The 25,979-nt window shown below is 42.9% G+C and overlaps 1 protein-coding gene across 4 annotated transcripts in view; it reads right to left on the reverse strand.

The window, feature by feature from the left end:
* The window catches only part of CPVL (carboxypeptidase vitellogenic like), a 105,678-nt gene that overhangs the window by 26,572 nt on the left and 53,127 nt on the right, over positions 1-25,979 (reverse strand). For 3 of the 4 annotated variants that reach the window (XM_050938666.1, XM_050938665.1, XM_050938664.1), the window contains one exon: positions 21,326-21,499. In XM_050938666.1, coding sequence (XP_050794623.1) covers positions 21,326-21,499 — 174 coding nt within the window. Of the gene's footprint in view, positions 1-21,317; positions 21,500-25,979 lie in introns of all 4 variants that reach the window. The other variant, XM_050938667.1, reaches the window with a different exon arrangement.

Raw genomic sequence — 25,979 nt, forward strand, 5'->3', positions numbered from 1 at the left:
TTAGTCCCAGTAAATTGGGCCCGATTACACAAACAAGTACTAGGCTACATAGTTAGGTATTGAGCCATGGAAACTCCATCAGCTTCCCAAATGAGAAATTCAGAAGACATTTTAATGGTGGTAGAGATATGCCAGATCCAACACTATGGCCTTTCCTCATCTCAGCCTTACTATTTTTCCTGCATCACTAGCAATTTAGAGCATATAGCATCTAGCGAGTTTGAATCTGTAGAGACTGTTGAGAGTCCATTAAATTCCTCCATGTGAAAGTCAGCTGTGAGGCAGTCAAGATAGTCTTCCACAGTTTACAGAAATAAAGTCTGATTGAAGACATGTTCAGATTGCACTCTGACTGATGCCAGGTACTTAATGTTAAATACATCTAGGAGTTTGGCTAGCTGAAGCAAGTGAGATTTATTCCAGACTTTTGCAGTAGAAACTTACTCTGTGGCCACAGAATCAAGGAAGAAATATCTAATCAAAGGCCTGTGATCCTCTTTTTAGAGGAACAGAAAACTGTTTGGATCCCCTCACAAAGTTTTCCCCAAAGTTGTTCCATTGGTGGGTGCAGTAGAGAGGAAATGCAGCATTTGTCCTCACCCAAGCAGAAAAGTGAATGGTTTGGCTCCCAAACTACTGGAGGATCCAGTGTCACAATATTCAGATTTTTTTCTTAAAGCACCAGCTCCTGGAATCATGAGAATCACAGCATCCATTTTAAAAAGTTCCTAGCCTCATGTTTGCAAAGAAAAGCTTGAAAATGAATTTTAAAGGCTCAGACACAAGAGGCAAATAAAAAGAGCGATGAATTTATTTTGTTTTAGAAAGTCTCATGATTTTTAAACCAATCATGATATTTTGAATGCTTGATGTTGTACACCTTGGGGATCCACAAGAGCATGGGTGGCAGGTATAATAGGAGCCACTGCCACGGGCCAGCTAGAGCCGGAGCTGCTCAGAGCTGGTGCTCGGGCCAGGGCTCAGGTCGGCCAGCCAGATGGGGCTGGCTCAGGACTGAGGCCAGCCCAGGGCTCCTCTGGCAGTGCAGGGGGGGACGTGGAGAGGGGAAAGGCGTCTCAGGGTTCCAGTTGGCTGGGCTTCTCCAGCTGCAGTGGCCTCAGGGCTCTGGCTGCAGGGGATGAGGCCTTGTGCAGAAGGGCGGGGCCAGGGGCTAGCCTCCCCGAAGGGGAGGTCCACTCGCCGTCCATACACAGGAGGCTGGGATTATCAATTAAGGCTGTATTAACTTTGTACAGTGCTCTCCATAAAGTGTAGGACAGAGATTAGAGGAGGGGAGAGGGCCCTTGCCAGTATACATTTTTCACTTACTTAAAAAATGAAGGTGATGTAAAATCACTGTGATGTTTTTCTCTTGAATAAAATGAGAGACTAAATTTTAGACTGTAAAATTGCAGAAAATGTAATCTGTACCTTCCAACAATATACAGCTTTCTCTTCTTTAAACATATGCAATGAAATTTTAAAACTTCTTAACCACTGGAGTAAATAGTAGTTTAGTCATCAAAACTGAAAGGCATGATTTTGTCTCAATTCGGCAATAGAAAAACATTATATTCCCTTCTGATTTTTAGCCTTGGGGATAGGGCTGCCAACCCTCCAGGATTGTCCGGTGTCTCCAGGAATTAAAGATTATAGCATGTGATGAAATCTCCAGGAATTTGTCCAACCAAAGTTGGCAACCCTTCTTGAGGCGGAGGCAGGTAATTGGCCAAACCATGAATACAAGTCACATCTTCCTGAATACTCTCAATTACAAAGTTATCGAAACAGCTGGAAGTTGTTTCAGGCTCACTGTTGAATGCAGAGAAAGTTGTGCTTTGCAAGTCAGTCTTATTTTCTTTATTTTTTTAAACTAGTTCCATTGCCATAGCTTGTCTTATTTACAAGACATCATAATACTTTGCAGACAAACTTGTGCTCCTTTCCCAATGATCTAGTGACCTTACTCTCTAATATTTTGTGGTTTCCTGTTTAGGGAAATGATTCAACAGCAGCCTAAGCTGTTTCAGGCTGTGGAATGATCCCAGTTGGCTGCTATCTATCTCCATTTTGAACATATTCATATTCACCAACCAAAATGGTGAAGAGATGTCAATAGATGTCAAGTTAGTGAAACATCTGCAAGGAAGTGCTGCATACTTATTCATTCGACTACTGGAGAGTCCTAACTTACAGCTATCGTAACATGTAGTAGTTTCTGCTTTGTGCAATTTGGTGCATTATGGTTGTTTGCCTTCATACAATGTTGAATTTTGTCAAATTGTATAAGAAAATGTTCCAAAAATCCTTCCTTACAGAATTAAGTTAAAGCCGAAGAAGACAGCAAGGACACAAGTTACTCTAAATTAGCTTTCAAGAAGTAACAGCAAACTGCATTTAGATAAATGAGTTTTTATAACTCAGATTTTGACTTATCATGAACAAACAAATGCTAAGACAAAGCGAGTCCCATTAATTTAGGGTGATCAGATGTCCCGATTTTATAGGGACAGTCCCGATTTTGGAGTCTTTTTCTTATATAGGCTCCTATTACACCCACACATACCCCGTCCTGATTTTTCACATTTGCTGTCTGGTCACCCTACATTGATTGGACTTTTCATTCACCTTATATTTTTGATAGTTGCACTGCAGAAGAAGCAGATTCCAATATACTGGGTTGTAAAATCCAGGAACATGAGTCATCGTAGCCCACTTTTAACAAGTTGCGATGGAAAACTACTATACATAGTGAATACACTTAGTCACTTGCAATACTTTGTGGTTACTTTTAGACTACTGCTTCCTTCTGTAGAAGTAGTAGTTGGTAGGAGATTTTTGACATTTTTTTGTTGAAACTTTTAATGAGAAAGGGTTGGTTTTGATGAATTTCTCAACTCAAAAACGTTGACAACATTTAGAAGTTTTTGAAACATCTCATTTCACATTTTTTAAATGAAAAAATTCATTTTTCTAGTTCAAAACAACTTCAAATTTTTAGGTAATACTATTACAATTTAAAAAAAATTAAATGGTCAAAATCTAAATAAAATATTTTTTAATTATTGAAATGAAATCTTTTGACTGGCAAAACCAAAATTGTTGTTTTAGATTTTCATGAACTGAAAATCTGAGATTTCAACTTTTCATCCCAATTCAGGATGGGAAAATTTTTCAAGGTCTAAAATTTTTGTGGGATGGGAAAACCATTTTGCACCTTCTTCTAGTGAGATGAGCATAATGGATAAAAAGTAGCTCTGAATAAGGCTTCCCCCTTCAATCAAGCCTCCAGGTGGTTTGCTTTTTTTTGCAACAGCGTAACACTGTTGACTCATATTTAGCTTGTGATCCACTATGACACCCAGATCCCTTTCTGCAGTATTCCTTCCTGGGCAGTCATTTCCCATTTTGTATGTGTGCAACTGATTGTTCCTTCTTAAGTGGAGTACTTTGCATTTGCCATTATTGAATTTCATCCTATTTACTTTAGACGATTTCTCCAGTTTGTCCAGATCATTTTGAATTTTAATCCTATCCTCCAAAGCACTTGCAATCCCTCCCAGCTTGGTATCATCTGCAAACAATGTAAGTGTACTCTTATGCCATTATCTAAATCATTGATGAAGATATTGAACAGAACCGGATCCAAGACCGCTCCCTGCAGGACCCCCACTTGTTATGCCCTTCCAGCATGACTGTGAACCACTGATTACTAATCTCTGGGAACGATTTTCCAACTAGTTATGCACCCACCCTATAGTAGCTCCATCTAAAGAAGACTGGATGCAGTGTCTCCTGAGAGAAGCCATGGGCTACAAGCTCTGCTTATGCTTCCTCTAGAATAGAGGTGGGAAAACGTTTTGGCCCGAGGGCCACATCTGGGTATGGAAACTGTATGGCTGGCTATGAATGCTCAAGAAATTGGAGGTTTGGGTGCGGGCTCTGGCTGGGGGTGTGGGCTCTGGGTGGGGCCAGAAATGAGGAGTTCGAGATGCGGAAGGGGGCTCAAGGCTGGGACCGAGGGGTTCAGAAGGCAGGAGGGGGATCAGGGCTGGGGCAGGGGGTTGGGGCGTGGGAGAGAGTCAAGGGTGCAGGCTCTGGGCGGCGCTCACCTCAAGCAGCTCCCAGAAGCAGCAACACTTTCCCCCTTCCGGCTTCTTTGTGGAGGCGCAGCCAGGCGGCTCTGCATGCTGCCCTGTCCACAGGTGCTTGGGACGGGGGCAGTGTGTGAAGCCCCCTGGCTGACCCTACATGTAGGAGCCAGAGGGTGGACATGCTGCTGCTTCCGGGAGCCACACAGAGTGGCGCAAGCCCCTGACCCTGCTCCCTGGTGGAGCGCCAGAGCAGGGCACTCCCCGGACCCCACTCCCCAGCAGGAGCTCGAGGGTCAGATTAAAACATCTGGAGGGCCAATGTGGCCCCAAGCTGTAGTTTACCCACTCCTGCTCTAGGAAAACAAAGGTCACTTTCCCAATACTCCTGCTGCTCTCCACTGATTTGGTGAAAGAGAGCCAAGATCAGTCTACTCTAGAGAATTTGGTATAATCATGCCCATGCTTCTGAAGCCCTAAATCCAACTGTCTCCACATTATCTGCTGCCAATGCCCCTTCATGTGAGTAACTAGGCAGAGTACACTCCTATTTCTTCTCTGGACAAGAAGAAATTCAGCTGCCTGTGAATGTAAATTCTGATACAGATACGCACCACACATTACCAGTTCCTCAGAGGCATTTGAAGACTAACGGAAAACAAAAATCTATGAAGAGAGTAAAAGTCCTCTATTGTCTGAATGAACAGGCTGAAGAATCACAGGAATGGAGGGACATTTGTTATTTGTATCACGGTAGTGCTAGTAAATGTCATTCCCTGCCACAAAAAACTTACAATCTGAATAGACGAGACAGCCAAAGGGTGGGAGGGAAAACAGAGGCACAGGGAAGGGTAGGAGGGAAAACCAACACAGACCAGCTGAGCAATCTTAGGCAAGAGAGAGGAACAGAATGCAAGTGTCTTGGCACCCAGTCCAGGGCTCTATACAACAAGCCACAGGGCATCTCATGCTCCTTATGTTAACAAATAAGCTAGTTCAAGAAAAACAGAAAGAAGCAAAACAAATAATTCCTCCAACCATTTTTCTCCTTTGAGGAAAAGAGATATTTCTACAGTTTTGACTGGACTTTCTTTGCCCTGCTGGTTGGCTTTTTGCTCCGATCCTCACAACCCACAACTCGCTCTTCATAGTCCCTCAATTGCAGCTTTATTCCATACCTACTCCTTACCCTCTTCTCCCCTGCTCTGTCTCCCAGACCCTCACCTTCACTGTTCCCTCTCCCTTCCCTTTTCTTTCCATTTAACTTAGCCTCTCCTAAGTAAATGCATCAATAAAAATAAAATCATGGTATTAACATGCCATTTGCCACCATCACGTAGTTCATTCTGCTTGTGTGTTATACCTAGTTCCCCACCCTGCGGCTGTCTTGTCCATTTAGATTATCAGCTGTTTGGGGCAGGGACTACTCTGTGTTTGCGCAGTGCCTAGCACAATGGGCCCTGTTCTTGGTTGGCCCTTAGGCACTACTGTAATAAACATGATCAATCAATCAGTGAAAATAGTACAATCAAAGCTCACTTTCTGCTTATATTTGGATGCACAAACTGATACAAAGGCAGTGTCCTAACTATTAAAAGTAATATTGAGTAATACCAGTCTCATGAAAGCTATGCAAGAGTGCTGCAGTGTGATTGTTTTCTCTAATGTACATTAAAAAAAAAACCCATCTTTTATTTTAAACACAAGTTGATTTAAGTATTTACAGCTCCATTCACAATATCCTCTCTTGACCTGGAATAATATTTTCAAAGAGGAAGAAAGAGGTTTTCATACAAGACTCTTTTAAATGGAGGGAACTCCCACACAAAACAGAACTTCACAGTTAAGAGTTTTTAATCAAAAAATAGGCTGTGTTCTCACAGAATTTCAAAACAAAAAAAAAAAACAAAAAAAAAACAACCCACAATATTTTTATATACTTTGGAGCAGTAAAATTTGTGCCTATCCTTTTCTAAGTACGGTTTTAAGGTTTTAGCTAATGTATTGATAGTTAAAATAAGATGCACAAGTGCACCAAATGTGCGGAGTGGGATGTCATAACGGCTTAACTAACTGGAAGAAAGAACCTGTCTCCAAATTGTTGCCCAATGACAGGAATACAAAACAGAATTCAAGAACAGAGTGACTAGTTTAAAGGTAAATGTACAGTCCCAGGAAACGTACAGTCCCAGTCTGTTGCACATCAGGGGGTTATTGTCTCTTTAAAAGTAATGAGCAAGGTTGCTGTGAAACATCTTTAACATTTTGAAGTTTATACAGAAAGAATGGCAATAAAAGAAGGAAAAAGCTTCAATTAGTGGCTGTAAAAGTGGTTTAACTGATCTGGCATCGGGCACATCAGCTGAATTTTCCCTCAGCTTGTAAGCTGCTGTGGGACTTTGACTCTGCAGTCTAACACAAAAGTCCACCTCATCCAAATGAAACACACACAGTACTTCTGTTATCTGGGGTTTTCAGAACCCACAGAAGGGGTAACTTAAGTATTTCACTCCAGGCGGTGTCAGGAATAAATCAATAGGAACACAGCAAGTCCATCTGATAAGATTAATGCAAATAAGCGTGCTCTTATCTAACACTGCAGTTTATTAGATTTAAGCGCACACAGATATAAGCAACAAGTTTAGAACATCCCAGATATTTACCTAACATCTGGAACGGTACTGAGTAATTAACAGTGGCCAGTTGCTCACTCATCGGTGAGAAAATGTGTCAGGAAAAACCTCTCTCAAGTTGGCTTCAGAGGACTGCTCCAAAGTATACCCCATTAACTAATCTTTTATAATTAACTTCTACAAAACACATAGGCCATAATAACCCCCTACTGATCATCACTTTTCTAACTTTCAATAAACTTTTAATATCAGAGCTGTCTAGATTCAAGGTTTTCCAACCACTAAGGTTTTCAGTCTCAGCGTTTGTCTACATCTACAATTTTGCAGCGCTGGTTGTTACAGCTGTATTAGTACAGCTGTATAGGGCCAGTGCTGCAGAGTGGCCACACTTACAGCAACCAGCGCTGCAAGTGGTGTTAGATGTGGCCACACTGCAGTGCTGTTGGGCGGCTTCAAGGGGGGTTCGGGGAACGCGAGAGCAAACCGGGGAAGGAGACCAGCTTCCCTGTGGTTTGCTCTCGCGTTCCCCGAACCCCCCTGCAAACCGCAGGGAAGGAGACCTGCTTGCTCGGGGTTCGAGGAACGCGAGAGCAAACCGCAGGGAAGGAGACCTGCTTGCACGGGGGTTTGGGGAACGCGAGAGCAAACCGGGGAAGGAGACCAGCTTCGCCGCGGTTTGCTCTTGCGTTCCCCGAACCCCCCTGCAAACCGCAGGGAAGGAGACCTGCTTGCACGGGGGTTCGGGGAACGCGAGAGCAAACCGGGGAAGGAGACCAGCTTCGCCGCAGTTTGCTCTCGCGTTCCCCGAACCCCCCTGCAAACCGCAGGGAAGGAGACCTGCTTGCACGGGGGTTCGGGGAACGCGAGAGCAAACCGCAGGGAAGGAGACCTGCTTGCACGGGGGTTCGGGGAACGCGAGAGCAAACCGGGGAAGGAGACCAGCTTCGCCGCGGTTTGCTCTTGCGTTCCCCGAACCCCCCTGCAAACCGCAGGGAAGGAGACCTGCTTGCTCGGGGGTTCGGGGAATGCGAGAGCAAACCGCAGGGAAGGAGACCTGCCTGCTCGGGGGTTCGGGGAACACGAGAGCAAACCGCAGGGAAGGAGACCTGCTTGTTCGGGGAACGCGAGAGCAAACCGGGGAAGGAGACCTGCTTGATTACCAGAGGCTTCCTCAGGTATGCTGGGATACCTGCTTATTCCACGGAGGTCAAGAAAAGCGCTGATAAGTGTCTACACTTGATTACTAGCGCTGGATCACCAGCGCTGGATCCTCTACACCCGAGACAAAACGGGAGTACGGCCAGCGCTGCAAACAGGGAGTTGCAGCGCTGGTGATGCCCTGCAGATGTGTACACCTCCTAAGTTGCAGCGCTGTAACCCCCTCACCAGCGCTGCAACTTTGTGATGTAGACAAGCCCCCAGTTGTTTACTTGTCTGTCCCCTCCTCCCATTCTGATAGCTGAAACAGCCAGCCAGATATGATCTTGTTTCTAAAAGCCCGTCTCCAAATTAACCCTTAACTATGCGGTGTTCTATTTCATTAATTCATGGTGGCTAAATGCACATAATATGGTTGCAATTGGCTTGATCACATTCTGGGGTACATGCACCTCTCAAATCCAGGGTAACACTTCCACTCAGCTTCTTTTGCTGGGTCTCAGACCACTCCTGGAGGTCTGTCTTCCCCATTCTCCAGGGAGAAAAAACCTTCCCTTTCCCATGAGGCTCAATATAGTTCATTAGTTACTGCACTGATGCAGGGTGCCTGTAGTACCTTTCTCTCCATAACTATCAATAGCCATGCCTAGGTTCAATTGTTCCTTGGCAGTGCCCAATGTCCCATCAGTTCCTTTGTCCTGATGATGCAGGCCACAAAGCTCGCTCTGTCCCTCCTGGCTGTTTCTCCAGCTCCCTTAATGGAGCTCCAACCCAGGCTTCCTGCTTGGCCTCTTTGCAATGTTGCCAACTCTCATGATTTCTTCAGGAATCACGGGATTTTGGCCAGCGATGGGGCCAGATGCAAGAAGCATCCGCTCTCTCACAAATTTCAGCTTTACCTCGGGGAAAGCCTCCTCTGACTGGCTGCCTTCCCCACTACCCTGCCTGCTGGGGAAGAGCAGCTAATCAAGGCTGCTGAAAGAAGCAGGCAAATCTCACTCCTTTCTCCTCAGGAGCAGACATCATTGTCACATGAGTGGAGGGGAAACAGGGAGCGGAACCTTAAAGCAGCCCCAGGCAGCTCTACTCCCTTCATTTCTCTCCCTCTCCTCCCCCATCCCTGCAACACCTGGCCAGGGAAGGCACAAGAAGGGGGAGAAGATGTCCTGCAGCTGCAGAAGGAATAGAGGTGAGGCTGGGAGGTCAGAACTGATGGGAGACTGGACAGAATTAACTGCATTGATACATGTGTGAGCGTTGACAACACTAATTGTCACACACACACGGTAAGGGGAGTTCAAAAATAAAAAAGACAGGTGAAAACCACAATATAATCTTTTTTTAAAAATAGTCTCATGATTTTATGGGGTCTGACTCATCATTTTTGAACCTTTGGAATTGGCAATAGTACCTGGAGCTCCTCCCAGCTAAATGCTTGTCAGCTCTCCTAGACTCTCACTCTAGCCAACCACAGAGATATGCCCAGCACTTCCTGCTCCACGCTGGCTATACTACTAACTACTGCGACAGGCTTGTCTTCTACACTGGGGTCCTGTCACACAGGATTATCGCCTACCTCTCTCCCCTCTGATTTCCTACCTGGTGTCACTTCCGACTTGGTTACATGATCCTTTCAGAGATGCACAAGTCCCAGAATGTCTGTTCCTGAGGGGAGAGAACCTTGGAATAGGCCTGGCTGGACCCAGACCACAACTAACCTTGGGAGACAGAATGCCCTATTAGTGTCCAAAACTAATCAAATAGTAGAAGCAGTGTAAACAGTCTTGAGCTAGTTCTTCATTCCCACTACTGACAGGGGCGAGAGCACCTCCTTTCACTCAACCTTTCCTGCCCCTCTGTAGCCAACATATTAAGAATGACCAGCTTTGGAAGGAGTGTAATAATAGATGGGGGAAGGTAGGGCATAGGAGGGAGTGAAGAAGGCAATCTTGAAAGTATGTTCTTTCTCCCTGACAGTACATAAGAAAAATTAAATGTGGGTTGTCTCTTGTGAGACACCAGTCTATCGTGAGTGGACCCAGCTGTGAGATCCCACATACTTCTAAACCCCACTACGTTCAGCTAGTGACTGGTCATTGTTCCTAGGTCTATATCTCTCAGGCACACACCCAGGTGCAGACTCCATGTTTGACAGGACCCTGAAGTCCAGCCACTTTAGACCTTGGAACCAGCGTCTCAGCCGTCTTGAGCCCCCAGTTGCTTGGACTCTGGAGAAATGTGCCTATGTGGCCATCAAAGCTCTAGTTTATAGGTCAACACTTCAGGAACAATGTGGCAGGAAAACAAGGATCATAGGCTTAGATAGGACAGACACCATAATCATTCTTATGGCTCTTCTCTGAATCCTCTCCTATTTATCAAGATCCTTTTGGAATTAAGAATAAGAGGATTAGAAAATATGTCTTATAGAGATGGACTCAAGGAGCTCAATCTATTTAGCTTATAAAAGAGAAGATTAAGGGGTGACCAATTGACTACATGGGAACAGAAATATGGTAATAGAGCAGGGGTGGGCAAACTTTTTGGGCTGAGGGCCACATCTGTGTGGGGAAATTGTATGGGGCAGGGAGCTCGTGTGTGGGAGGGAGTGTGGGGTGTGGGAGGAGGTGCAGTGTGCAGGAAGGGGCTCAGGGCAAGGGATTGGGGCAGAGGAGGGTGCAGAGTGTATAAGGGGGCTCAGGGCAGGGGGCTGGGGTGCAGCAGGGGTGCGGGGTGCAGCAGGGAACTCAGGGCAGGGGGTTGGGGTGCACAGAGGTACAGGGTGCAGGCAGGGGCTTAGGGCAGAGAGGGGGGCAAGGTGCAGGAGGGGTTCGGGCTCTGGCCCAGCGCCGCTTACCTAAAGCAGCTCTGGGGTGGCAGTGGCACGCACCAGGGCCAGGGCAGGCTCCCCGCATGCCTGCCCTGTCCCCAGCCCCACGCCTCTCCAGGAAGCACTGCGGCCCCTGGGGGAGGGGCAGAGGGCTTCACGAGCACTGCCCTTGCCTCCCCCAAAGCTCCCATTGGCCACAGTTCCCCGTTCCCGGCCAATGGGAGGTGTGGGGGGGGCGGTGCCTGGTGGCAAAGCCAATGCATGGAGCGCTGTGCCCCCCTGCCTGAGGCCGCAGGGACATGGGTGCCGGCTGCTTCTGAGAGCAGCACGGAGAGCAATCCCGTGGGCCAGATCCAAAGGGGCCAGATCCAGCCCGCGGGCCGTAGTTTGCCCACCCCTGTAATAGAGGGCTCTGCAATCTAGCAGGCAAAGGTATAACAAGATCCAATGGCTGGAAGTTGAAGCTAGACAAATTCAGACTCAAAATAAGGCACAAGGGTTTAACAATGAGGGTAATTTATCACTTGAATAACCTACCAAATGTTGTGGTGGATTCTGCAACCCTGGAAATTTAAAAAAAAAAAGTGTTTTTTAAAAAATAAGATACCCTCTAGATCAAATAGGCACTAGTTCAGGGAAGTCCTATGGCCAGACTAGATGACCATAATGGTCCCTTATGGTCCTATAATTTATTCATCTTTAAGTACACTACAGAGTTACAAATCTTGGTAAAACAAAATCCCAAAGGCAGCCTTTGCTCCACTTCCATGTTCCATCTGATCTCAACCCTACTGTTAGTCCTGGGTTTGGTCAGTGTCTTTAGGCCAGGCAGCCCTTCCTGCATTCCTTAGTTCTAGCTTCTTGCCTGTGGTGGTGGTTAGCCCCCTTGTTTAGAGAACCAACCACCTTTTAAAACAGTCTCTTTCACCATTTTGCTCATGTGCTTCAGATGGGGGAGCTATGGGCTCCAGCCACACGCCCCCCCCCTTCAGTTTCTGTGTAGAATCATTCAAAGTCAATGGCCCTACCAGTAGAAAATGCATTATTCCAATTGGAGAGAGTCATTAACATCTATATGGTGGCTCTCTCATCGGTTCTCAGACAGTCTTTCCACTTAGGTATTAAGCTGTTACAAAATGGGTGCTCTAATCCATAAAGGAGGTTACAGTACAAAGCAGAACCCCTTGGGGGGGGGGCAAGGGTTCATCCAAACAATATGGAGTTCATAGTTTGACCCAGACATATCCCCATGGTGTCACAGGAGTTAACTGTTTTTTTGGTAAAATAATTAATGCAAGGAAGAGGAAGCATCTTCAGATTTTCCATTCACAAAGCAAGGCCTAACAATAATCAGCTGCAGAATGCTCAATAAGTAAACATGGAACCATGATGGGACCCCACCCATTACAAAATGGGTCCAAAAAGATCATTTTAGTTTTATTAAAAAATGGGTCTCCGAAAGACTATCATTCTTCTCCCTCATTATGTTAAATGGTCCCCTCTCCACTCCATGCCTCCTTTTGTTGAGGATTATAACAAGCAATGAAATAAATAGGCCTGAAAGATGATTTTTGACTTCTAGTACCTGACAAATTAATGCAAATTAACAACTAATCTGTGATTAACTGCAAAAACAGAGCAGAACATTTGTATTCCTGTGCAAAGCTACACAGGAATACAATTCTTCACCATCAATCAACAGAGGAAGGGAAAAGGGCTTCAACAGAGCTACAGTACAAAACAGCCAAATGAGACTATCTTAGCTTTTCCTTAGGATTTTGGAACACAGCCTGATTCATTCCAGATGTAATACAGAAGTCTTATTTGTTTTGCTGATGGCTAGATAATAATGATATTTCATGTGTGTCTCAAATACTACGTGACTAGATGTTAAAAATAGAACTGTCATGCAAGTACTATTCACAATACTAAGCAGGAGATCTAGGATCAAACTTCACAAAACTGTATCTTGTTCTACATCAGAACAAGAATGCTAAGGCAGTGGTCTGATTTTGACCAGGCAGGTCTTATGTAGATCAGGAAAACATTCAGAGTTCTCCTGGGACTCTCTGTGTGACATTGCCCAAGATCGTTTAACTTCTTTGAACCTTCGTTTTCCCATGCAAATGCAGATGATACCTATCTCACTAGGGTATTATCAGTCTAATTCATTAACATTTGAGATAGAAGAATTAACAAACAGACGAATATAATACAACCACACTTTATGGCCAGTCAACAGAAGCCGAATTCATTCTTTTGAGTAATAAGACAGTCACGTGAAAAAGATTTTACAAGGGAAAAAATATGGCCTTAAAAAGATGCAAGTTTGACTCAACTTACCCCCAGCCAGGACTCAGAAATATCTCCAGCTTCTGAGGCGATGTACCACAGGGAACAATAATTAGACATTTTAATTTTTGAAACATTTTGTAAATTTACAAAAGTTTGCCAGATAAAACAATCCACTGAAATAAATCCCACGTGAAAAAAAAAAAAAAAACCCACTCCCGGTACACCTACAATACAAAACAGGATAACAAAACACAGGAATAATTTTAAAATGTCTTCATTTCTGCCTTGCAAGAAGCCAATGATGCACTACAACAGATCCCATGGGAAGAATGTTCCAGGGGTCCAAGACCTGAGCAGGAAGAACTGTACCAAGATCATCTTGGGACAATCAGTAATTCCTATCCAGCCATCAACAACTGGCATCACCAACTTGCATGTGCAAATTGCCATATTCTATTAGAGATTCAATCTGTGGGTAGTTTAAGGGAAAGCTAAAATAAAAGTACTAGCCTAGTAGTGGTCAGCCTCTCACATCTAGTAGATTTTTATAGTATGCCCAAACTCTACTGAGTTTTCTGTCTTCCAAATTAGCTTACTTCTTGCTCCCATAGTCTCCATCTTTTTCATTATCCAGATTATAGCCATGAAAGACTGAGCTTCGAAAACATCCCACCAGGTTAAATCTTAAGGGAATGGATGTAAACTGCTCTGGACAGATATCTCTCTCTCTCTCCAGTGAACTCCTCATCCTGCTTGAAATTAGATTCTCAATTTTTGTATGCTTTATCTGAACCCAACGACCATCTGAAATTATATGGCTCAACCAGAGTTCAAACTGCATCAGATTATTTGACTTCACAGGAATTATTCTAAATTACTCTAAATTCATACCAAATAAGTTCCTCGTCAGAGACTTAATTTAACAAGTCTGAATTACCTTATGCATGCTCTCTAACTGCAATTTTTTAAAATCTGTCTATTACTTATTTGGTTTGAGCTGTAATTTTATGTTAAGGTTTTTTCCCCTAGCACTGATCTAGAATACTTTATCTGAGCACAAAGAGTGGTTTAAAAGATAGCTATTTGGTAGGCAGGATATTCTGAACACAATTTATCTAATGTAACCAGTAGCAACATTTAGTAAAAAAACATGAAATTAAACACACTGAAAATGTGCACTTATTCTTTCAAAGAAAATTGCAAGATTACATTGAAAACTAGCAGATGAAGTTCAGCTAAGAAATGTACCAAATGGAAATTCATTTAAAAAGAAGTTTTCATCTGTAGATCAAATTTGAATAATGGTTATTGAAAAGCAGAAAGTTCTGTAACCCTCAGGGCCAAAAGACAGCAGTTCTGCAATTTAAGTGCAAATTGTAATTCCAAGTGTCCAGACTAAATTAATTCCTAAGAAAATTTGTATAGCAGATCTGTGTCTGTTTTTTCAAATCTAATGGTTTTTATATTTAAAAAAATACTGTCAATTTAAAAGGATGTCTGAGGGAGAGTAAGAAGGATACTTTTATCTGCTTCATTCTCATTCAGACATGACTAACAAACATCCACTTCCTTAAAAGGAAAGCAGATGGTAAGACTTCAAGCTAGGACAAAAGTAAGTGTGGCGTAATTCACATCTTAAAAAGCTCTCACTACAATAAATAAATAAAATAAAATGCTGGCACGTTCTGGTTCATATACTGTTGCTGTAGCAAATAAACATGTAATTATGATCAACTCAATGATTCTTTGCTTTTACTTTGCGATACTTGTGCGTAATAAAATAGTTCTAATGAAAATCCAAGTTAGATGCTATTCTTTTAAACTGAACACATTATGTGTTACACTGTGCTTTTGAGTTCAGGATTTGGCAAAAGACCTTTCTGGATTTGGAAGATTACTTTGGGGATTCTAATGAACTATATGGATGTGATGCTCAAAATGAATTCCCATTTAGATAATTACTCATATGGTTTTACTGTAGACATCTGAAATGTCTCTTCCATTGTCACAAGAGAAACATAGCTTGACTGTTTCCAGTATATTGATATGGTGCCAAAACAATGACAGGTGATTTAGAAATAATGTTCCTGCACCAAAGAACTTACTGTCTAAGTAGACAATGTATGGACGAGAGAGTGAGAACTGCAACAAGTAGCAAAAAGGATAAAGATGCAAATGTTTAGCAAACTGAAGTAGTGCATAGTGGCCTCAAAAATTCCAATTTCAAATAAGATTCAGATTAATAATTAAGTGATAAGCACTTATCTCGTGAACTTTCAGGCTACTGAACTGAATAAGATGAGTGCAGTTTTCCTTTAATCAGAACAAGTTTGACATCCAAATTTTATGGTTTAGTGTAGAATAAGCAAGTACAATAAATACAGTGGTATGGATTTTAAGCTTTCAGTGTGCTAATTAGGCAGAGAAACATTAAGACTTGAATACTGAAGAAGAGTGAAGATGCAATTAGCTGTGGTTTAATGAGCTGTGTAACATAAGTGACAGGCTATGTAACTTTACAGCCACAATTTCCTGACTAGATGAACTCTTAAACACTGCAATACTAAGCCCTAACCCCAAGGCAAGTTAACCTCTCTAACGTAACTCTTCAGAGGTGATCAACAACATTCCAACTCTGGCCTACAAAGTTTTCAGGGATCAACACAATATCTTGGCAACAGGAAATGCCTATGGTTTCATAGTAATCTTAGCTCCGATTAGAGCAAGCACCATTTTCCACTCAAGCCTCAACATTTTTCAGTTCATGATAATCTAGTTTATTAGCTAGATGAGTTCATCGGCTGAAAAGAGAATCTTCTAAGTAACCACCATAAGTGGATTTCAATGTCTAGGGCATCCAACAGCCACCAGTCACAGCAAATAAAGTTTAGGTGACAAGAAGGGTGCATCTACAAAGAACACTTATTTAAAAACATCTCATACAAACTGAAAGCATGAACCTTGAAAGAAAGCAAATCTCAGCACTGGAAAAATGATATTTGTACCATTCACAAACATCAAGAAAAAGGTATTCTGGTTAGAGTATAAGCCTGGGAAGCAAGAGATTGGGATGGGGAGGGGAAGAGAGAGAGAGAGAGAGAGAGAGAGAGAATCTTTCAGCTGTCTTGCCACTGTCTTCCATGTCACAATCTCCCTGTCTCTCACACCCAATCTGAAAGTGGGGAAAAACCACCACCACTGAAATAAGGAGTAGTTAACACTTACGAAGGGCTATGAGATTCTTGGATGAGGGGCACTACTGGATTACTACGGCTCTCAGAAATAAGCTAAATTAATGTTGCCCACAGAATCTTAATTCTGCCTCCTTGGATATATGAATTACGATAGCCTATACTTGTATGGTTACATACAGTTTCCTTCTGCAGACCCCCGGCCTCATTCAGTGCACAGACTGGACAATGCACAGCAGGACAGGAGTCATGCAGACCTTTGCTTTATTTTTGGCCATATTCTATTTGTAGTTACCACAGGATAAATATGAATTTATGCTGCTGTTCAACGGACCACATCTAAGCCCTCTGTAGAGCAGTATGTGTAATTAATGATATTGTGCAATTAAAGAACATAGTCATGCACATGAGGTAGAACTAAGACCATGTATGCAGCCTTAGTTTTGGCATTTCCTAGGCTTTAAGTGTTCCTTTCAATATAATTTTTCATATGAACACAAAGTAATGGAAGCAGCACGGTCCAGTGGATGAGACACCAAACTGGAATTCAGTAAAGCTATATTCTATTTATTACTCTACCGCTGAGTAGCCACAGGACCTTGGCCATGTCACAACATCTCTGCTTTAGTTTCCTCAACTGCAAAATGAGGGCAATCATGCTTGCCCACCTTTGCAAGTGCTTTCAGACCAATGGATGAAACTGATACTATGTAGATGCAGTAGTCCTTTCCTGGAGAGGGGACAGAGACCTTTTACAGGGAAAGTAGCTTTTTGCAGTGCAATTCGTTATGCAAGGGGATAGGGGCATATGTAGATTCTGACATTTAAAATTACTACTACTAAACTTTGACCTTTTTCATTCATATTTTCCTCCTTGTAGTACCACAGCTTCCCAAAGCTACATATTCACCAAAATGAAAGTTAATTATTTACTTTATTCCTATTTATTTGCATATCTGTACTCATGTGCACTTATTAGCACTGCATCCTCTGCAAAATGGCTCTATTAAAAGAATGGTGGACAACATCCAAATATGACAAATGATTTCAACAGCCACCTGATGTCCCAATTGCATAAATCAAGATGGGAAGCGAAGACCAGAGAATGAAGTGTCAGTAACCATAATATCTATTCCTTCCCAAATAACTGCTGCAACAGGCAAAAAGACAGTTTGCCAAGAGACCAGAGAGTCAAAAGTAGTCCACCATAATTCTTTGACACACAAACACCAGGTTCAGAGGATTCAGAGCCACTGAGACACCATGAGACAAGCATGATTTGCCTCTTATGCAACATAGCAACTGTGCTACACTGTATCTTGATTATCCTATCCCTCTGCCAATATCAACAAGTGATATCAGTGTAATCTTCAAAATCTTGCTTAACAGGACAATTCGCTAAATGAATGTCACTCTAAGAAGCCTCCATCTCATCCAGTGATAGGGTTTTGAAAAATAGAATGTACAGTACATCTCTTACTTTAATTAAGAAAACAGCAGCCAATATCTTGAAGACCAAATATGCATGCGTTAGTTCCTGAGGTCTTTCCCTGGTTTCATACAGAACAATAGAGCCAATGTTATAGGAAAGTACTGAAAGAAGGCCAAGTTGCACATATGCCATGTTTTACTTGCTGTCTGAACCTGTTGGTATAATATTTCCTTAAAAGTGACAAGATAAAACATCTTCTGGCAAAAGCTTGATAGAAGTTTGTAAACATTTCATTAAAGTTCTTAGGCAGCTGCAAGAGGGGGAGAAAGGTTACCCAAATTAAAGCAAGCCAGCTTGATAAAATCCCACTATTTGGAAGCAGTGTGGGGAATCAGAGCCAAAAATCCAAATGCATAGACAAGCATGTGTGCACACACACAAATCAAACGCTTGTCCAGTTTGCAAGTAGTGAAAATATTTTAGATAAGATTTTGCAGCCTTTGTCTTCGGTAAAAAATAGGAAACAGCAGTCAAAACCCTTTTTCAGTCTTCTGGAACATACTAAATATCTGAGAAGAATCTGAAAAGAGGAAACAGCAAGAGATTTATGAGGTTCTGCTTCCCATGAGGACCCATTCTACTTTACCAGTCTGAGCTGTAAGCTGTTCTAGCCAAGAGCCTTCCCAATGCATTTGAACTATCCCTCTTGTAATAGCAATCCATCAAGATAAACATGTTGACAGAAATTACTCATCTGGTGTTCCGGCAGGAATATAGTATGCAGAGAAAGCATCCATTTAGAATCACTCACTTTGCTTTCTCTCCACTTTTTATCAGTAATTCCAGTAGTCCTTCTGAAGCAAGAATTATATCGAAGAAGGGATTTTTTTCCCAGAAAACCTTTTGTATATTATTGTAATCATGTTGCATTCCTATGTAATAAAGAAATATGTACATTGCTAATACTCCAGACTTCTACAGAGATCCTCTGGCATCTCATTTTCTAAAAGAATATCACACTTCAACAACCTTAACTCTGCCCTGTTTTGATGCCATACAGTAAGCATACAATTAGTATTATCTTTTAGTGTTCTTATTCTCAGATTAAACTGATTTTTTAAAAAAGAAAGATTTTTTTTCAGTTTCTATTGGCTATTTCCCTCCCAGTGTCCCTATAGGGCAGAGTTAAGGTTGTTTGAGTACTTTTATGTTAAAAATATGTATTTTCATATCTTAAGTTGAACCTGAACTCTGAATTTCATGTAATACTTGTTTCTTGTATAATTATATCACTATACAATTTTAATTGAAATTACTGATATATTCACAACCTTAACTCCAATTTAATGTAATTTTTGTGGGAATTCTTTGGTTTTTAGAATTACATATTTTATACTTGAAGAATCCTAAAGAAAATGCTACAATGTGCTATTTAATTATTTAAAGGTATGTGGCATGAACATTATAACCTTTTTCTCCTTGAATTGTAACTTTCATGGTCTGATTCACCAGTAAGCTCTGGGTGCTGCACCCCAGTCTAGAGAAGCACAAAGCAGCCAGAACATACTGGCTAGTTTCCCTAGCTCCTGACCTCCACATTCCCCACCCACTAAAACTGCACTTTTCCCACCAGTTTTGCCTGTCCTGCTCTTCCTGTTGAGTAGCTCTTATGCAACAGATCATTTTGTTTTGCTTAAGAAATGTAAGATCAGTTATGTAACCACAAGTGCTGCTTCTGCAAAAGAGTTATAGGAGGTAGGCATACAACTAAACGAAAAAGGAAGCAAACAACTCGAGGTTTGGATTAATGGCAAACCGTCTGAAGGGTAGTTGAGACACACAGATATCCTTCAGAATATATAAATTCAGGCCAAGTGAAAGGAATAAGACATGGCAGGAAAAACAGAAGATGGGAATTAAAAGAGAAGGAAGGAATTTGAAGAGCAAATGGCTAAGGAGCTAATGAATGTACTGTATAAAAAACTGACCGAGAGGTAGAAAACAAGAAGTAAGAATGAACAGCCTGTTTTCAGTATGAAAAAAAATCATAGTGGAGCACCCCAGAGACAGATAAAGGAAACAGTGCTGAATCCACACATTAGTGATCCAGAAGAAGGATGAAGAGTGAGGTTGAAAATTTTCCCCAAGGATACAAAATTATTACTTAGTTGAGACTGAAGAAAACTGAGGAACTTCAAAGAGAACACACACAACTAGGCAACCAGGCAGCATTAACAGGTGAAATTCAGTTTTGACAAATGGAAAATAAAGAATATTGTGCTAGGTTCTAAATTAGTTGTAACCACTAACACCTGTTGGGTATCACTGTGGACAACTCAATGAAAATATCTGCTAAATGGACAGCAACTGTCAAAAAGGGAAATAAAGTATATATTATATAAAGAAGATCAGAAGTATTGAAATCATTATATAATCAATTGTATACCTTGAATACTATGTTAAGTTCCCAAGAGATATATAGCAAAACACAGAGCCACAGATGAGCAAAATGAATAAGACATGACAAACTTTCAGAGGAGAGATTTAAAAACTGAGATAAACTCACAAGTTTTGTAACAAGTGCTTCTTACCTCAGACGACTGAGTTGAGTAAAATGACTACTGTAATTTCATAACAAGAAATCTGCACTTTTTTCTGAGCTCACATCCCTTGGCATCACAGCTACATTTATGAATCCTGGCCCAGATCCTGGGATGCCATGAAGCTGTTTTGCTCCCAACATTGCAAATGCGGCCAGAGCTCACCTATGCAACACTGATCCCTGGCTGCCATATTGCAACTTCAGAGCAGCCTTCAAATCTGATATATTAGGCCAGAGGACTGAACCCAGTACATGACTCGCCCAGGACTGAGGAACATAATGGCCACCTTTTCACTCTGACCTCTCCCAAACTGCACTGAGCCATCCCCCTCAGCCATAATGGATGATCTGGGCTCTCGACTTTTCAATAGGCTAGACAGAGCATTAAAAGCTTGATTTTAATGTTTTTTTCAAATCAGATTATTAGTTATTAATGCCACATTGTCAAAAGAAAAATGATAATGGTTTAACTAAGAATAGAGTGGGTGCTACAAATAATGGTACAAAATTCTTGATACAATTCCAAGAGTCCAGTGGGAAAACACCAGGTATGTAGCTCTTAATCTTTACGTTATTATGCTCTGTTAAAGAGCAGCTGGCCCCATTCCCATCACTACAAGTACCACATGGCATTCTTTTTTCTTCACATATCCCTCACAACAAATTATGATGTGTTAACCTCCAACTGTATTTCTAAGTGCATCATTGCTCACTTTATGACAATTCAGCCATGTCAGAGCTCAGATAGTTGAACAACTACCAAGACACAATCTTGTTTACCAAAAATTGACTGTTACAACTTTCATCTATTCATTCCTGATACCAAGCTATTTTTGATTCTTCCAACGGGCTACCAGCACTAGATAGTCTACACCCTGCCTGCAAAGTGGGTGGGTTACAGTCTGAAGTGATAATAGCACCTGAGCTTTAGCTCAGACCCCAGGATGGACCAGTTAGCTTGGGCTGAAAGCACCAAACTCAGGTCTGAGGTTTGTGTGTACATACCAGAGCAGGTTAGGGGTAAGAGCCTGGGTTAATTCTGTAGTGAAGATATACCTCCAGAGTAGGAAGTTAGAAGCTATTACTGTCTTACCCTATAGTTATCCATAATTACAGCCAACCATGGCTTTACTGTCTTCATTACATCTTCAAGCAAATGCTTCTCAACTGTAGACCCATCATGAAAGGTAAGATTTCCCACATGGATAGCTTTCCTCACTTCTGAGAGTGATAAAAATGCTCCAAAATATTCCTGGTCAGCAGGCTCCTGTTACAAGGAAAAATTTGGGTGGGGAAAGCTGCATTAAACAAACAAAACTGTATGCATACATTTCTCAGTTTGCACCTCTGCGGCTCTGTATCCGAGCATGCAAAATGCCACATAAAGGAGGACAGTGTTTACTGATGACACAATTTCAATTTTAACTTTGAATTACTGAAATAATTTGACATGGTTGATTGTATTTGTTTCAGACGAGGGAACATCTTACTTCCCTCTCTCTTGCAAAAGGCCTAGGAAAATTTCACTTTCTTACAGAACACAGGAGAGAAGCAAGAGATTTTTCAAGGCTATGAAATTGTTATGGCTGAAATAGCAGAGCCACAGTCATATCTCACTGCTTACGTACAGCAAAGAGGCCTGTCAAGTATCAGAAGGGTAGCCGTGTTAGTCTCGATCTGTAAAAGCAGCAAAGAGTCCTGTGGCACCTTATAGACTAACAGATGTTTTGGAGCATGAGCTTACGTGGGTGAATACCCACTGCGTCAGATGCATGTAGTGGAAATTTCCAGGGGCAGGTATATATATGCAGGCAAGCTAGAGATAATGAGGTAGTTCAATCAGGGAGGATGAGGCCCTGTTCTAGCAGTTGAGGTGTAAAAACCAAGGGAGGAGAAACTGGTTCTGTGAATGGCAAGCCATTCACAGTCTTTGTTTAATCCTGAGCTGATGGGGTCAAATTTGCAGATGAACTGAAGCTCAGCAGTGTCTCTTTGAAGTCTGGTCCTGAAGTTTTTTTGCTGCAGGATGGCCACCTTAAGGTCTGCTATAGTGTGGCCAGGGAGGTTGAAGTGTTCTCCTACAGGTTTTTGTATATTGCCATTTCTAATATCTGACTTGTGTCCGTTTATCCTTTTTCGTAGCGACTGTCCAGTTTGGCCGATGTACATAGCAGAGGGGCATTGCTGACATATGATGGCGTATATTACATTGGTGGACGTGCAGGTGAATGAACCAGTGATGGTGTGGCTGATCTGGTTAGGTCCTGTGATGGTGTCGCTAGTGTAGATATGTGGGCAGAGTTGGCATCGAGGTTTGTTGCATGGATTGGTTCCTGAGCTAGAGTTACTATGGTGCGGTGTGCAGTTATTGGTGAGAATATGTTTCAGGTTGGCAGGTTGCCTGTGGCGAGGACTGGCCTGCCACCCAAGGCCTGTGAAAGTGTGGGATCATTGTCCAGGATGGGTTGTAGGTCCCTGATGATGCGTTGGAGAGATTTTAGCTGGGGACTGTATGTGATGGCCAGTGGAGTCCTGTTGGTTTCTTTCTTGGGTTTGTCTTGCAGTAGGAGGCTTCTGGGTACACGTCTGGCTCTGTTGATCTGTTTCCTTATTTCCTTATGCTGGTATTGTAGTTTTGAGAACGCTTGATGGAGATTTTGTAGGTGTTGGTCTCTGTCTGAGGGGTTAGAGCAGATGCGGTTGTACCTCAGTGCTTGGCTGTAGACAATGGATCGTGTGATGTGCCCGGGATGGAAGCTGGAGGCATGAAGGTAGGCATAGCGGTCGGTAGGTTTTTGGTATAGGGTGGTGGTAATGTGACCATCACTTATTTGCACCGTGGTGTTTAGGAAGTGGACCTCCCATGTAGATTGGTCCAGGCTGAGGTTGATGGTGGGGTGGAAGCTGTTGAAATCGTGGTGGAATTTTTCCAGAGACTCCTTCCCATGGGTCCAGATGATGAAGATGTCATCAATGTAGTGTAGGTAGAGAAGGGGCGTGAGTGAACGAGAGCTGAGGAAGCGTTGTTCCAGGTCAGCCATAAAAGTATTGGCATATTGTGGGGCCATGCGTGTGCCCATAGCTGTGCCACTGATCTGGAGATATATATTGTCATTAAATTTGAAATAGTTGTGTGTGAGGATAAAGGCACAGAGCTCAGCAGCCGGTTGTGCAGTAGCATCATCAGGGATACTGTTCCTGACAGCTTGTATTCCATCTGTGTGTGGGATGTTCATGTAGAGAGCCTCTACATCCATGGTGGCTAGGATGGTGTTTTCTGGAAGGTCACCAATGCATTGTAGTTTCCTCAGGAAATCAGTGGTGTCACGGAGATAGCTGGGAGTGCTGGTGGCATAGGGTCTGAATAGAGAGTCCACATATCCAGATAGTCCTTCAGTGAGAGTGCCAATGCCTGAGATGATGGGGCATCCAGGATTTCCAGGTTTGTGGATCTTGGGTAGTAGATAAAATAACCCTGGTCGGGGCTCTAAGGGTATGTTGATTTGTTTCGGTGTTAGTGTAGGGAGTGTCCTGAGTAGATGGTGCAGTTTCTTAGTGTATTCCTCAGTGGGATCTGAGGGAAGTGGCCTGTAGAATTTGGTGTTGGAGAGTTGTCTGGCAGCCTCCTTTTGGTAGTCAGACCTGTTCATGATGACAACAGCACCTCCTTTATCAGCCTCTTTGATGATAATGTCTGGGTGGTTTCTGAGGCTGTGGATGGCATTGCATTCTGCACGACTTAGGTTATGAGACAAGCGATGTTGTTTTTCCACAATTTCTGCCTGTGCATGTCAGCGGAAGCATTCAGTGTAGAGGTCCAGACTGTCATTTCAACCCTCAGGAGGAGTCCATGTGGAGTTCTTCTTCTTGTGCTGTTGGTGGGAGGGTTCCTGTGTATCAGTGCGCTGTTCAGTGTTGTCCTGAAAGTATTCTTTGAGTCGGAGACGGCGGAAGTAGGCTTTCAGATCGCCGCAGAACTGTATCATGTTGGTGGGGGTGGCAGGGCAGAAAGAGAGTCCCCGAGATAGCCCAGAAGAAAAGTCTGTCCTGAGTGCGTAGTTGGATAGATTGACGATATTGCTGGGTGGGTGTAGTTAGATAGATTGACGATATTGCTGGGACCACGGTGCAAATAAGTGATGGTCACATTACCACCACCCTATACCGAAAACCTACCGACCGCTATGCCTACCTTCATGCCTCCAGCTTCCATCCCGGACACATCACACGATCCATTGTCTACAGCCAAGCACTGAGGTACAACCGCATCTGCTCTAACCCCTCAGACAGAGACCAACACCTACAAAATCTCCACCAAGCATTCTCAAAACTACAATACCTGTATGAGGAAATAAGGAAACAGATCAACAGAGCCAGACGTGTACCCAGAAGCCTCCTACTGCAAGACAAACCCAAGAAAGAAACCAACAGGACTCCACTGGCCATCACATACAGTCCCCAGCTAAAATCTCTCCAACGCATCATCAGGGACCTACAACCCATCCTGGACAATGATCCCACACTTTCACAGGCCTTGGGTGGCAGGCCAGTCCTCGCCACAGGCAACCTGCCAACCTGAAACATATTCTCACCAGTAACTGCACACCGCACCATAGTAACTCTAGCTCAGGAACCAATCCATGCAATAAACCTCGATGCCAACTCTGCCCACATATCTACACCAGCGACACCATCACAGGACCTAACCAGATCAGCCACACCGTCACCGGTTCATTCACCTGCACGTCCACCAATGTAATATACGCCATCATATGTCAGCAATGCCCCTCTGCTATGTACATCGGCCAAACTGGACAGTCGCTACGGAAAAGGATAAACGGACACAAATCAGATATTAGGAATGGCAATATACAAAAACCTGTAGGAGAACACTTCAACCTCCCTGGCCACACTATAGCAGACCTTAAGGTGGCCATCCTGCAGCAAAAAAACTTCAGGACCAGACTTCAAAGAGAAACTGCTGAGCTTCAGTTCATCTGCAAATTTGACCCCATCAGCTGAGGATTAAACAAAGACTGTGAATGGCTTGCCAATTACAAAACCAGTTTCTCCTCCCTTGGTTTTCACACCTCAACTGCTAGAACAGGGCCTCATCCTCCCTGATTGAACTACCTCATTATTTCTAGCTTGCCTGCATATATATACCTGCCCCTGGATATTTCCACTACATGCATCTGACGCAGTGGGTATTCACCCACGAAAGCTCGTACTCCAAAACGTCTGTTAGTCTATAAGGTGCCACAGGACTCTTTGCTGCTTTTAAAGAGGCCTGTGGCACCTTATAGACTAACAGACTTATTGGAGCATAAGCTTTCGTGGGTGAATACCCACTTCGTCAGACGCATGTAGTGGAAATTTCCAGAGGCAGGTATAAATATGCAAGCAAGAATCAGGCTAGAGATAATGAGGTTAGTTCAGTCAGGGAGGATGAGGCCCTCTTCTAGCAGTTGAGGTGTGAACACCCAGGGAGGAGAAGCTGCTTTTGTAGTCGGCTAGCCAATCACAGTCTTTGTTTAATCCTGAGTTGATCCCCTCTGATACTTGCTTTACTACAGTAAGCTACATGGAATGTTCAGAAATCACATGCCTTTAAAAAAAGTAGTTACCAGGCTTTTGGGGGACTCAATGCATTATGCCCTGAATTGGCCATTTCCATAAAATATTTTTGCATGTAAGCATCTCACATTGTACCAAAACCAGCATGCACAAGAGAGAATGATAGTTTT

The sequence above is a fragment of the Gopherus flavomarginatus genome, chromosome 2, assembly GCF_025201925.1.
Source record: "Gopherus flavomarginatus isolate rGopFla2 chromosome 2, rGopFla2.mat.asm, whole genome shotgun sequence".
In the NCBI taxonomy this organism is placed as follows: domain Eukaryota; kingdom Metazoa; phylum Chordata; order Testudines; family Testudinidae; genus Gopherus; species Gopherus flavomarginatus.